This window comes from Branchiostoma lanceolatum, chromosome 14 (assembly GCF_035083965.1).
Source record: "Branchiostoma lanceolatum isolate klBraLanc5 chromosome 14, klBraLanc5.hap2, whole genome shotgun sequence".
NCBI lineage: Eukaryota > Metazoa > Chordata > Leptocardii > Amphioxiformes > Branchiostomatidae > Branchiostoma > Branchiostoma lanceolatum.
In genome coordinates, this window is record NC_089735.1 from 13,898,090 (window position 1) to 13,912,300 (window position 14,211).

General features: G+C 42.0%; 1 protein-coding gene and 1 long non-coding RNA gene across 3 annotated transcripts; one reads left to right on the plus strand and one right to left on the minus strand.

Moving 5' to 3' along the window:
- Positions 1 to 575: 575 nt before the first annotated feature.
- Positions 576 to 13,981, minus strand: LOC136448756 (insulin-like growth factor-binding protein complex acid labile subunit). Its single transcript, XM_066448401.1, has 3 exons — positions 13,783 to 13,981; positions 12,148 to 13,054; positions 576 to 1,641 (listed from the first exon to the last, which is right to left on the minus strand). Exons 1-3 carry the CDS (start codon positions 13,979 to 13,981, stop codon positions 576 to 578), a joined length of 2,172 nt encoding a protein of 723 aa, XP_066304498.1.
- LOC136448576 (uncharacterized) lies at positions 8,311 to 11,553 on the plus strand. Of its 2 annotated transcripts, XR_010757899.1 has the most exons (3): positions 8,311 to 9,155; positions 9,996 to 10,107; positions 10,340 to 11,553. It is a non-coding gene; the product is annotated as an uncharacterized lncRNA (long non-coding RNA). The 2 variants fall into 2 exon arrangements; XR_010757898.1 differs by having other exon boundaries at positions 8,311 to 10,107.
- Positions 13,982 to 14,211: the final 230 nt, after the last annotated feature.

The following is a 14,211-nucleotide window of genomic DNA, read 5'->3' on the forward strand; positions in this document are numbered from 1 at the left end:
GTGTGTGTGTGTGTGTGTGTGTGTGTGTGTGTGTGTGTCTGTGTCTGTGTCTGTGTGTGTGTTTGTTCTTTTTATCTTTTCTGATATGTTTTTGGATGACATAACTGTGGATCTCTAGTATGGTGAGGTGAATTGGACACGTCATAAGACGACCCCAACAAACACTAGTCAACAAAGCCTACAGCCAGGAGTTCGCCACCCCCAGACCCGGGGAAGACCACCGAAGAGATGGAAAGACCAAATTGTGAAGGGCACGGGCTTAAACAGTCGGGAAGTTGAGGCTAGGGCAAGGGACAGGACTGCTTGGAGGATCCTCCTGGAAAGCAAGGGGCCAGTTTCTAGCCTGAGCACGTAGGCAGGTAGGCATAACTGTGGATACTAGTATATTGTATTCAGACATTCCGAGTGCGAGGAAGATTTTAGTTTATATTTTGCGTGAAAGTAATGACAAGCAAGACGGTATTTACAATGTGTGCATATTTTCATTTTTTCAACTGGTTATGGGCTAACTAGTTCCGATATCGTTGATATTCACACTTAGAAATGATGAAGAATGACTTTTCTGACTCAAACTTCTACCATTCATTGCCCACTCTGAGAAAGGTCTCCTTGCTATCCTTCCCACGGTAGTTTACGGCAGTACAAGTGTAGCCGCCTGTGTCCTCCGAACCGTTCGTTTGTACCTCCATCCTAGGGAACCCTGATCCCACCGCCAACATGGCACCTACTGGAGTGGTCCAGAAAAACTCGGCTTCAGGACAGCCTGATATCTTGCAGTTCAAGATGGCGGTTTGCCCTTCATCGACATAGTTCTCGCTACCACTTGTGTCAATAGACGGCGCCTCTTCGTGGTCACAGCTGTTGCAGGTCAGATCTTCCAAAGCAACATCCTTGAGGTACTTGCCCTTCAAGCTCGCTGGGCTGTTGCAGACCAGGAAAACATTAGGTGGGTTGACCTGCTTGCGAAGCCATGTGGCAAAGCCTCTCAGTTGACAGTCGCAGTTGAACGGGTCGTCGCCAACGGTGAGAGTTTGAAACTTTGGAAGCCCCTCTATGATTTTTTCAGGCAGGAAATGCAACGGGTTGCCTTCATCTAGCCATACTCTGGTCATGTTTGGGAACGCCCGCGCGTTCAAGGCGCCTTCTTCGATGATGCGAATCTTGTTGCCTGACAGATTCAGAAGGTCAATCGCCATGTTGTCCGGAAAAGAGTCTGGGCCGACGTATACAAAAGAGTTGTCGTTCAACGCAGGTGTGTCAAGGGACGGCAAACCTTCCAGTGCTGGGACCACGTGTAAGATGTTGGTGAAGTTATTTCCTCCAAGCGACAGATAGAAAAGCTTCACCAAACCATTGAAAGTACCAGGAGAGATACGACTCAACTGGTTGCACGAAAGATCCAGTTCGGTCAGCTTTTGCAAACCTTTGAATGTTCCAAGCTTTATCTCCGTCAGGTTATTGTGGTCGAGATACAAATACGTAAGATGTGGGACGCACGTGAAGGTTTCCGGCGACAGGCTGACCAGTTTGTTGTGTTTGAGAGAAATAAGATACAAGTGATCTAGTCCACAAAAGACCTGGGGATCCAGAGTACCAGCTACCTGCAAACTGGTCACATTGTCCAAGGTAAGCCGCTGCAACCTGGATGTCATGATAAAAGGAGAAATCGTACTTAAAACACAATTAAAAAAACACTACAAAATCGTATACTTTCGTTAAATGTTAATAGTTATTGTAAATTTGTTTTGCTCATGAAGGCTTTTAATTAGTTTCAATAATCTCTAAGTTGTCTCAACTCTATGGATAAACACTGCATGAGGCGCCTCTGTTAAACTATGGACTGATTCAAATTCCATTTCCTGCCACCTTTCTTGGACCTTTCTACCAACTTTGACACAAAACTTCCTGTTAGTGTCACTGACGTGCCTTAGTACTGTACTGTAAATGCATTTAAGTTCGCATGGTTGTAATTTCGCGGTAGGGAGAAAATTGATTGTTCGTGGTGCTTTTAAGGTTGCGTTTGAGACAAGAAAAGACAAGGTGGTAGGAGGGCAAAAAGACTTCGCGGTGGTTTTAAGTTCGCGGCGAAGAGCTTACTGCAAAAACCGCGAACATAAAACCACCGCGAACCTTTCTGCATTTAGTATTCAAACGGCAATTGCGGAGGTGTGGCCAAACACCACCGTCACAAACAAACACTCAGAGGTGAGAAAAAACTGTCTGATGTTCGAAAGTACATGTGATTTAAAAGGAGAGTGAAGAAAACATGATGAAATGAAAACGACAGCTTAAGGAGGATTCTGGTTCCATCAATTGGTCAGATATGAAACAGGATCATGCAAACTTATCAGCATTAAATGCCCGCTGTTGACCTTTTCATTTGACCCATGAAGTGTCTTTACATACGTCTACAACGGACGTCATACTTGATCAGGTCACACTGATTTGATTATGTCCTCCCGGCACCCAAAAATAGACGCAAGAGTGCGAAGAAAACTCCCTTCATAATGAAACAAGAGTCCGAAGACCCAAAATCTCCATGAAATTTGTTTTTATATGAGATGTGTTTATTTTCCCTAGTTATTTGTTGTTGTCGCTGGTTGTTTTGTTTTGTGTGCCAGAGGATATCCACGTAATAGAACCTAGAAAGGCAACATTTTCGGGAAAATGCAGGATATTCCCCTCCCGTTACCTACACCTCAAATATGACGCCCTTAGCATTTACTGTAGTGTAAGGGAATCCTGAAGTTTCTGCATAAATTATGCAAACAAGGTCTGTATTAGCATGGTCAGGTGTGTTCAGCTTTCCTAAAGGTACCTACATCTGAAATATATCATCAGTAGCTTTTAAAGTAAGGGTTATGCATATATTATGCAAAATCTCCTCATTAGCATAATTTATGGCCAGGTTTTCTGACCTTTCATAAAGGTACCTACATGTCAAATATGAAATCCGTAGCCTTTACAGTAAGGGAAATACAAGGTTATACCTAAATTATACAAATGAGGTCCGCATCAGCATATTTTATGGACAGGTGTATTCACCTTCCCTAAAAGTACCTACATCTAAAATATGACATCCGTAGCTTTAACGGTAAGGAAAATACACATTTATGAATAAATTATGCAAATGATATTCATTAGCATAATTTATGGCCATGTGTGTTCACCTTTCCTAAAATAACCTACATCTGAAATATGACATCCGTAGCCTTTACGGCAAGGGATATGCCTAAATTATGCAAATGATGCCCTCATTAGCATAATTTATGGCCAGGCTTTTTTACCTTTCCAAATGGTACCAACATCTCAAATATGACATCCATAGCCTTTACGGTAGGAGATATACACATTTACGCATAAAATATGCAAATGAGGTCCTCATTAGCATAATTCATGGACAAGTGTGTTAACCTTTCCTGAAGGAACCTACATCTCAAATATGATATCTGCAGCTATTATGGTAAGGGAAATACAAGTTTCTGCATACATTATGCAAATGAGGTCCTCATTAGCATAATTTATGTCCAGGTGTATTCACCTTTCCTAGTGGTACCTACATCTCACATATGACAGCCACAGCTTTTACGGTTAGGGAAATACACGATTATGCATAAATTATGCGAATTAGGTCCTCATTAGCATAAATTATTGTCAGGTGTATTGACCTGTTCTAAAGGTACCTACATTTTAAATATAACATCCGTACTATGAAACAAAAGGTACATATAACTTTCTGCAATACCATTAGTAGAGTTACCACCCTTACATCTACTTAGATTTGGGCAGCGGAACCACCAGCTGTTGGGAATTGGGGAATACTCGCCCTAGATAAGAGACCAATGGATTCAACAGGTGTGACCTCAAAGCCCATACCCACAATGGAGAAGTAGATATTCCTCATTACTTATGCAAATTCAGTCCAAATTTGCATAATTACCACTTCAGTTTGTACATCTCTGCCCAACCCACTTGCGTATCAAATAACATGAAAATCTGTCGCTCCTTTCTTCAGTTATTCTCCTTTGAAAATATTTACAAACACGCCATTGCAGTTCCAGTGACACATACCAGGGGCCCCAAAATCGACCTTGACCTTTCTCCTCCCAGCACCTACCCACATACCAAATATCATTTCAATCCATCCACACGTTCTTCAGTTATGCTGATTTTAAGCGTCCGGTGACACATACATACAAACACGGTGACACAAACATACACACACGCGCACACACACACAAACACAATAACTGCGCATGATTTGCACTTCAGTGTGTACATCTCCGTCCAACCTACCAGCGTACCAAATAACATGAAAATCTGTTGTTCCTCTCTTCAGTTAAACCCCTTTAGAACATTTTTACAAATAGGCCATTGCAGTTCCAGGGACACAAACCAGGGGGCCCAAAATCGACCTTGACCATTCTCCTCCCAGCGCATACCCACATACCAAATATCATTACAATCCATCTACACGTTCTACAGTTATGCTGACTTTAAGCATCCGACGACACACATGCAAACGATTTACTTCCTAACTTATGCAAATTCGGTCTCATTTGCATAGTTTGCACTAAAGTGTGTACAACTTGGTCTAACCTACCTGTGTACCAAAGAACATGACGATCTGTCCATCCACTCTTCAGTTCTTCTACATTTAAGATTTTAACAAATACGCCATTGCAGTTCCAGTCACACATGCCAGGAAGCCCAAAATCGACCTTGACCTTCCTCCACCTGACACCCATCCACATACCAAAAATCATTTCAATCCATGTACAGGTTCTACAGTTATGGCGACTTTAAGCGTCCGGTGACACATACATACACACAGACACCAAACGCAAGCAAAACAGTATCTCATGAAAAAGCCTTTTTTCATGGAGATAATCAGGGTCTGGGACGGCATCCACAAATGTCTCGCTCACATCAGTTTCTGGATGCGGTGAATTATCAAATCAGTGTGACCTGTTTAGTTGTACTCTTCAGCACACACCGGCTGTGTTACGCCATGAGGTGGTTTACCGGGTAGGCAATACAAACAAACAAACAAACAAACAAACAAACAAACAAACAACAAGAGTGGTGTTTAAAAAACACACCGGCGACGTGAGGATTATGCAAAGTATGTCCTCATTTGCATGATTTATATCTTACTATGTTAACCTTCACCAAACATTCAAGTGCCACAAATATAAAGTTTCCGTTAATTAGAAATGTGGAACAATAGTATTTTCAACTTAATTATGCAAATTAAGTCTCCACTGTGATAATTTTGCATCTATACATGTCCCTATCTTTCTCAGTAACATATCACATGTTTGGATGGTCCAATCATTGAACGCAGCGGGTTTGCAAAGTTTCTCAGTAATCATGCAAATTAGATTCTGAAATGCATAATCACAACATAATGAACTAAAACATCATTTGAACTATCTTCATACCAGAAAGCATGGATACGCAGAGTTATTTTCTTTCAAAGTCTGCTATGAGCTATATAGCACTCAAAAATCACGACCATGACATGTCAAGAGCACGTGATTTCAAAACAAGACGTTACGCTGTAGTACCGTTACAAATCTACCTTGAATTTCGGCTTCCCTACACCTGCCTACATACCAAATATCATTGTAATCCACCAAGAGGTTCTTGAGTTATGCTGACTACAGTAGTCCGGAAACACACACACACACACACACACACACACACACACACACACACACACACACACACACACACACACACACACACACACACACAAAACTATATCTCATTTTTTATGGAGATAATATATCTCCATTTTTCATGGAGATAATATATCTCCATTTTTCATGGAGATAATAATCATGTGCACGTCTCATCAAGACCCACCCCGTACCAATTATCAATCCAATCCATCTCAGCCTTTTCGAGTTATGCTGTTCATCAACACACGCACACACACACACGTACACACAGACTTGCAAACGCTATCAGAAACATAATCGTTTTGGCAAAGGTAAAACACATGCATATTATCTTCCTGATACTGTCCCTGCTTCGTACGCAACCATGTAGCACTGAAAACGTACGGAGACCTCCTTAACACAGTGAATGTCAATAAAGAAAAGGTGGTACGGCCACGTGTCACTGAGTTATCGGGACTAGCCATGAGCTATAATGCAAGAAATCGTCCAGTGAGGAAGAACGGAGAGTAGACAACGGAAAAGATGGGAGGATGGTATCGGAGAAAATCGAGAAGGGTGAAGAAAACTATTTGCCAGATCTTGTGTGGTGCCCCAACGTTCAAATATCAGTAGACTAGAAGATAAAAGACGAAGGAGATATATATATATATATATATGTACGTATATACTCTTGGCCTTAGTCCGACGAGGACGAGGACGAGGCGGCCAAAAACGCGCCTTGCCCGTTTGGAACGACTTGGGACGCGCAGGGACGGCGTCCCAAACGCTTTGTCGCTTACATTTTTACATAGGTCAGGTCTTGATGAAGTTACGTCCACTCAGAACATTTTAGCATGCATACTGCAAGCTCAAATGAAGTAGCCAGCCCACCCTGATGCCACCGGGAGCGACACAGAAGCCACCGCGGGATGCAGTCAACTCGAGCCCGATGGCGTCGATCTCATAGATCTGCCCCCTCGTGGTAAGTTCCTTGAAAAATTACTGTTTCCTTTTACAGAATTAAATCGCTTGCCAAACAGGTAATAAAAAAAGCAAAGGCTCAACTTTGGCATCAGTTTGTGACAAATTTTAATCGGTTGGTAACACAACTTTTTCATAATCTATCGTGCTGTAACGTTATATACTCGTACTGAGATCGATGACTTAGTCTTCAAGACCTGCATGTTTACATCGGTGAACGCCCTATGTTCCGAAATTACTATGTTCCGAAATCTCTCTGTTTCGAAATCCCAACGTTCCATAAGCCCTATGTTCCAGTTCACTCAAATAACAGAACTTGTCCTAAGTATGCTGTTCACACACATATACATACACACATACGTAGACATACTTACGTATAAAGGCTACCCAAAGCATAACATTCTCGGCGACGTTTATTTTTCTGTCATTTATTTAATGGTACACTAATAGCACTGCATTTAATACAGCTGACTCCAGCGGCGGAGGGATATGTACAAACTTTCGCGTACAAGCACATGTGCGCACTCAACTTTAGTTCCATAGGAGAATAAGATATTTTCTATATTTGCTATCTATTCACTACATGTGCGTTTTTAAGTCCAACTCTTATTACGGAAACCAAATTATGACATTGCCCTCTTAAGAGTTCTTGGTTACAGAACTTGTCTATCAAAACATGCACAGTGCTCTGTAGTAAAGAACTTTTCTGCGCCCCTGCTATGAACGAATTCCATAACACTTTTCTGAAGTTTTACTGTTTCCACACCAGAATATCTTTTGGCTGTTGCGGCCTGAAATCCTCCGTGTGCTACCTGTTTGTAAGACCACATACGAACAGAACGCAATAAAAGAAGCAGAAACGTTCACGGAAGAAATAACGCAGGATGAATTTGGCGAAATTTTCGGAGAGGAGAGCTTATGATCAGGGTCAACTGCTGACACGTCGCACAGTTAGTGTTTAAAAGTTGTTTTACCGATCAGACATTCTGAATAGTGAACCTGATAAATTATAAACGTGATAAATTATATAACGTGATTAATAATAATAAAAATGATAATAAGTTTATTGCAAATTCATGCCTGGAGGCTAATTGCAAGAATACATTGAAATGAGATGATGGTAATAATAATAACACAGTAATGAAATAAACACAAAGTAAAAGTCGTCAACTAGAGCTACTTCTAATCTAAACGGTTGCTATTGGGTTTGATTTATTTTTTGTGTGCAGTGGAATATGAAATTTCCTACGTTTTGGGAGATATATGCATTGGTCGGTGTTAACAGAAAGGCAGTTTTTGTAGGTCTGTGCGATATTGAAAGCTGAGAACAATTTTGCTGACTAGGTTAAATAGTTTGTCTCTTTCGGTGCTGTAATGTGGGCAATGGCAAATAAAGTGCATTTCATCTTCCACCGCTTTTCCTGTGCATTGTTCACATATTCTCTCGTTAACAGGTAACCGTCTGTATCTACCCCTTTCTACTTCTAATGTATGTGCGCTTACTCTGCGTTTATATATAGATAATTTTATGTCTAAGTCTTTGCTTTGTAGATAATTATCCATGGCGTACACAGATTTGAGATGTCTATAATCTTAGCTTACCAACATCAACACAGAGATTGTGGAGAAAGGTTAATAATTTTAACGTGCTTTATCCGTAGCTTCTTGCATGTCATGAGTTATGTTTGCCAGAATATGAACTAGTATGTGGAAGAACACAGACACACACTTACTACACAGCATTAGAAACACAACAAAAACCGGTTGGGGTATGCAAAAAGAAAGCATTCCTATATAGCCTGGATGCCAGAATTCTTTCAGGACCTGAACAGGCCAGCTACTGAGCTAGCTCCAGGACATGACAACATGTCAGCGAATTGCAATGATTTTTTATTACAAATCCCCTCAGTTAGACCTTTGGTTTGAAAGCGGAACATGAGTTTCTCTCTCGGTCTTTGTGTGTATTACCATCTGGCATCCAGGTGGGATACTGGTATTAGGGCTGGACTTTCTAGACCGCCCACAGCAGGGCGCAACCAATCGGCCACAGCGGGGCGTAACTCACAGCAGGGCGCAACCAATCGCTGGCAGCGGGGCGTAACTCACAGCAGGACGCAACCAACTGCCGACAGCTGGGCGTAACTCACAGCAGGGCGTAACCAACCGCTGACCAGCAGCACGCAACAGGGCAGAGCCGACGGCGGTTGACCAATTAATCAAGCTTTTAGGATGCCATGTGGCCATTGTGAAGTTTGATCCATTGTTCAAAAGTCATCGTCACTCTGGGTTTGATTCCGAAAACCAGGCCACCATGAACAAAAAGGGGAAGGCCTAGTGGCTCGGCACTTCTCAAGATAGCGAAGATGAGAAGAAAAGGCGGGCACCTGCGGCATCCGTGGACTTAATATCGACCAGCAGCCGTATGAAGCCGAGGACAAGGCCAGTAAACGGCCCACACCTTTTCGACAAAGAGCTGGACAGACCGACAGCGAAGACAGCGGTCTAAAGGTCAGTACAATTTTAGGTCTCAACCTTTTGCACGGAGCATGTGTTTCTGTACACACATAGACTCTGCCGTTTCTGTGTTTGATCACCCCGTTATTTCGTGGAGTAATAACAGTCTACATTAATTCTATTTTCGAACACAGTGGTTACAAACGACATGCCTTCTAAATGCCTTGCACACTGCGTAGTGGAAACTGATTTGGTAGCACCCTTTGTCCACCATATACCTGATTATAATTCGTTTGAATTTTACCGTGTTAGACTTTACCTGCCAAGAAATGGTTTCTTGACCTGTTGTTTAATTTGTGCAAACTTCTAATACGATTTAAAAGAGAGGTGATGACTGTCTTGATTTTTTCGACATTGAGATATTTCTTGCAAACTTACAGATTCATAGATATCCTGTTTATATCTCAGCCGACACAAATATCCCAATATGGCAACAGTTCAGTAACTCATGGATAGTGGATGTGCCTTGATTTTTCGAAGTTGCAGAAATATTATTTATTTATTTGTGTAAGTGGATAAGATCACGTATAACGAGAAACTTCTAGCAGACAAATTAATTTAACATGTCAAATATAAAGGACGTGCCTAGCCTTTGTATTGGAGATGCTTTCAAGTGTAGAGTTCAACAACGCAACGTAGAAATTTTATCTAGATAAAACTGATAGACATCCATACATGTTTATATGTTGAATATGGTTGTCATGGAAAAAAATTCTAGGAACTGGTTGGTTACACGGTGTTCTACAGTGTTTTCTGTTTGGTATGTATAGGCAATAAAGACAAAAGAAGAGTATTACAATATTAATCTTTGTTCGCTGTGTTTTTTTTCTACAGCAGCTCCTGAATGTAAGATTCTGCAACATAAGTGCTGTAACGACCATCTAAATGGCGACTTAGTTCACGTAAAACACATGCAGCCGAACAACGACGATGAAAATTTATTTGGGTAATTTTGGAATAGTCAATTATTGTGATTTCATAAGCATATAAGTGCCGATAGAGTTTTAAAGATTTCATAATTTGACGGTTTCACACAATGGAATATTTGTAGGGATACTAAGGATGGCTGCCATAGCTTCTTTTAAACAGTTTGTTAACCGATTTTGGTAGCTAGAAATCAGATCAAACCGCTGTGGTCGCCAGCTCCACCGACTGTTTCCGTCTTTATACTTGCACAGGCCGACCTAGCTTACGGGACGAGAGCGATGACGACGAGATGTTCCTGCCACATTCTACACAGAGATACCTATGTAGGGGAGGTCGGCAGACCGAGACCTTCTACTGGATGTCGGTGAGACGAGCTGCATCCAGGGGAATCCATAACAGACGTCCGTGCGTCCGTAACGTCGGAACCGATCACGAGGGGAGCCACACAACAAGCGTCGTCGACAAAAAGAAGGGAACGAGAAAGAACCAGATCTGTAGCAGAGCCACGATGTGAAGCCAATAGATTGCGTTGCTACAACCGTTGCTACAGCGAGACAAAACCTGACGCCAGTTAGAAATAAATATTAAGGACCGACTTGAACATGTTTATACCACGGATATACTAATATATTGTCTATTTCATTATGTATATTGTGTGTATATAGTAGTAATCTATTGTATATGCATATCAAAATCGTACACAAGGTTATTGATGACGGTTCTAAACAAACCTGGGGTGGATGTAGCCTGACTACTTCGCGCTCCTAGCGGCCGGCCCGACGATACCGCTCCCAAGAGGGGGTCATTAACCTCCGCCAGGGAGAGCTTCTGTAAACACAGGCTAGGGGTGGATGTACACAAATTAAATTGAAAACCCCAAACGAATATTGTAATAATCAGTGTGCACGAAAGCTGTGATACGATTGCACGCTCTCACCAACTTGCAAGAAGATACGAGTACTAGTGCAACACCTGATCAACTCGGAACACTTAATCTTGTAATTACTGACACAGTTTTCTGTTATTGTTGTGCCATGATTCCCAAAAATGTGTTTTCCTTTGTGATATTCTTTACTGAAGTGGACTACAAAGGCATTCACAGAAAGATGAAGTAACCAAAGTTCTGTGGAGTTAGCAGGTAATTTTTTTAGCCTCTACCAGGCTCCGCGCGATCGCTGGGAAAATAGTAGAAATCGGCCAAATAGAGTAAATAGTATGCCAGGTTTTAAGGTTTAGTCTGCTATACAGTGAAGCTCAATAGGCGATCTACGGAGATCTGTCTGTTGAGGTTTGTCTGTTAAGACAGAATATAAAAACATGTTAACATGCTAACGGCAATGTTAACATGTTCAGTCAGAGAAGCAGCAGGGAACCTCAGTTAAGACTGATGTCAGCATAGCCAGTATCACGTAGTCATAGTCAGTCCGTCTTTAAAGTCTCCCGTGCCCAGTGTACGGAAAGCTAAGCCTTGTCTCTGTGTCCTTTCTTTATCCTTACTATGTTAGTCTTTCGAAGCTTCAAAGATGCAGCTAAAATAACTCGAATTATGCGTTAGTAACATGTCAAGCATTTAATTTTTTTATTGAATGAAGCAAAGCTTCTAAGAAAAATCAATCAAATATATTGTTGTTGCTGCTTTTTGCAAAAATCCAGACATCTTCTTTAAAGCTGTGACTTATTTACCTTTCAATATCAAACTTTCTCATGACAAAAAAAGAAGAGCCAGTCTAAGCATGTCATTCATGATAACAAAAACAAAAAACGTTTAAGACGTTTAGGAACAGCTGTGATGGATGGGTATATATTGCAACATCCAGAAAGTTTATTTCAAACATCGATAAACAGCTGTAAAAGTGTATACTATAACTAGCGCCTTTTCTATGCCGTATGCAGTGGCATTCGTCCTTGCTATAGAAAAGGCCATACCTGCAAGGCGTTGCCAAAAACTAATTCCCTAGGGAATGCGTTCGCGGAAATCCTAGAATATTTGGCAAACCGAAAGCAGTACTATACAATAGGCTCCCCCCCTGAGGCGTCGCCAAAAACAAGAAATACTAACCCGATAAGATCAGAGAGCTGTCCGGTACGCAAAGGCTCCCCTACAGGGTTGTTTTCCATCGACAGTACTTCCAGCTGGGCTGCATCGGCCATGTTGGATGGGAAACTCTTTAGACTATTATACGGAACGTCAAGTTCCGTCAGAGAGGTAAGTCCTGCCAGCGAGATGTCTTCAATCTTGTTGTAGCCGAGTTTGAGCTGTCTAAGACCTTTCAGGTGGCCGAGGACCCCTTTCTCCAACACAGAGATCTCGTTCTTGTCAAGGTATACGTTTTCAAGAGAGGGGAGATTACCAAATGTCATGTTGCTGACAGACTGCAAACGGTTGCTGGTGAGCGTGAGCATCTTCAAATCAGGCAAGTCAACAAATACGCCGTCAATATTAGCGAGTGTGTTCTGCTCCAAATCCACAGACTCAAGTTGATTCCACCCGACAAATGTATCTTTATCTATCCTACTGATGGTATTGAAGCTCAGAGTCAAGGATTGGATGTTGGAGGATCCAGAAAATGCTGTTTGAGAAAGAGAGGTAAGCTTGTTGTTCATCAACATTACGTTCTTCAGATGAGGCATGCCTGAAAATGCTCCTGGCTCGAGGTGGGAAATATTGTTCTGATAAAGGTTAATCATTTCAAGAGTAGGGTGATCAGTAAACAGTCCTGACTGAACGGCCTCCAGTAGGTTATGGTTGCCGTCAAACGATTTTAGATTGGGCAGACCGCGCAGCATGCCGGAAGGGAATCTGGTGAATGAAGAGTTGGTGACGCTGAGGTCGGTGACGGTGGGGACAGTAGCGAACGTCTTCACGTCCAACGTCGCCAGTCTCACGTTCCAGAAGATGCGTAGGGACGTCAGCACAGGCAGGTGAAGGAAATCATCTTTTTTTAACATAGTGATGTTGGTGAATTCTGAAAACGGTTTTGAAAAAAAAAAGAAAAAAGATATGTAATAATTACTATGCGAACCAACAAATGAAAGGACAGTATATTTGGGTTACAGGGATATTCCTATAGCAGCCTTACAGTTGAGCTCCTGCATTACTTGCTAGCTGGGTGATCCTGGTTCAATCCTGAGTCAAGACATCTCGGTTGGGGCTGCACCCAGCTTTCGGAAGGGACGTAAAATAGGGGTCCCGTGTTCTATGAGGTGCCTCGAGCACGTTAAAGGGGAAGGCCTAGCAATCCTTCCCGGTAAAAATATACCCTGCTACAGAAACAGCAAGGAATCTTTCTGCCCTATGTGCCGCTAGGCACTACAAGGGTATGGACGAACGATATTTGGGTTACACAATATTATTGGTATCTTACATCTAATCGTCCTACATCTATTAACAGATTCAGATAGTTAACCTCGATGTATTCATGCCTGCCTGCCTGCCTGCCTACCTATAGCTTTGAATGAACTTTATTGCTCGACAATTGTACATGGCACAATGTATGACAACAATGACAAGGCAATCAATACAATGAATGCTAAACTAGTCTATTCTATTCTATTCTATTCTGAAAACTATAACTACAAGAATATGGACGTAAATATGAGGGACTAAGAAGGCTGGCGTACGCGTACGTGGTGGGGTGGGTGTTGACAAGGACAAAATCCGAGTACGCAGATGTATACAGTAATGTATGTTTACCTATGTCCAGGTAGGTTGTGTTGGTTGGGAAGTTGGTAGGCACTGCGGTGATGTTTCCTCCGCGGCATGTGACGATCGTGGTGTTGTTGTCCTCCCCGGGAAAACAGTCGCAGTACTGTGGACAGGACAGACTCCAGCCAACAGCCGTGACCAACCACAGGACAGGCAGATACTGATACAGCTTCATGATGGTCCGCATGTGCTAAACCAACAATACAACATCAATCTTTATCGAATAAAAAGAGTCTTTTTACACAACCAAGAGATTTATTCCAGGGACGTTTCGGTGACCATCTGTCACCTTCTTCAAGGCAATTCTGACTGGTTCACATAGCAATGCAGCACAGGTGTCGCTGCTTATACATGATAATGAACATAATTATGTACAATCACAGTACTTAAAAAAAAAGGTATATAGAAGGCTTTACC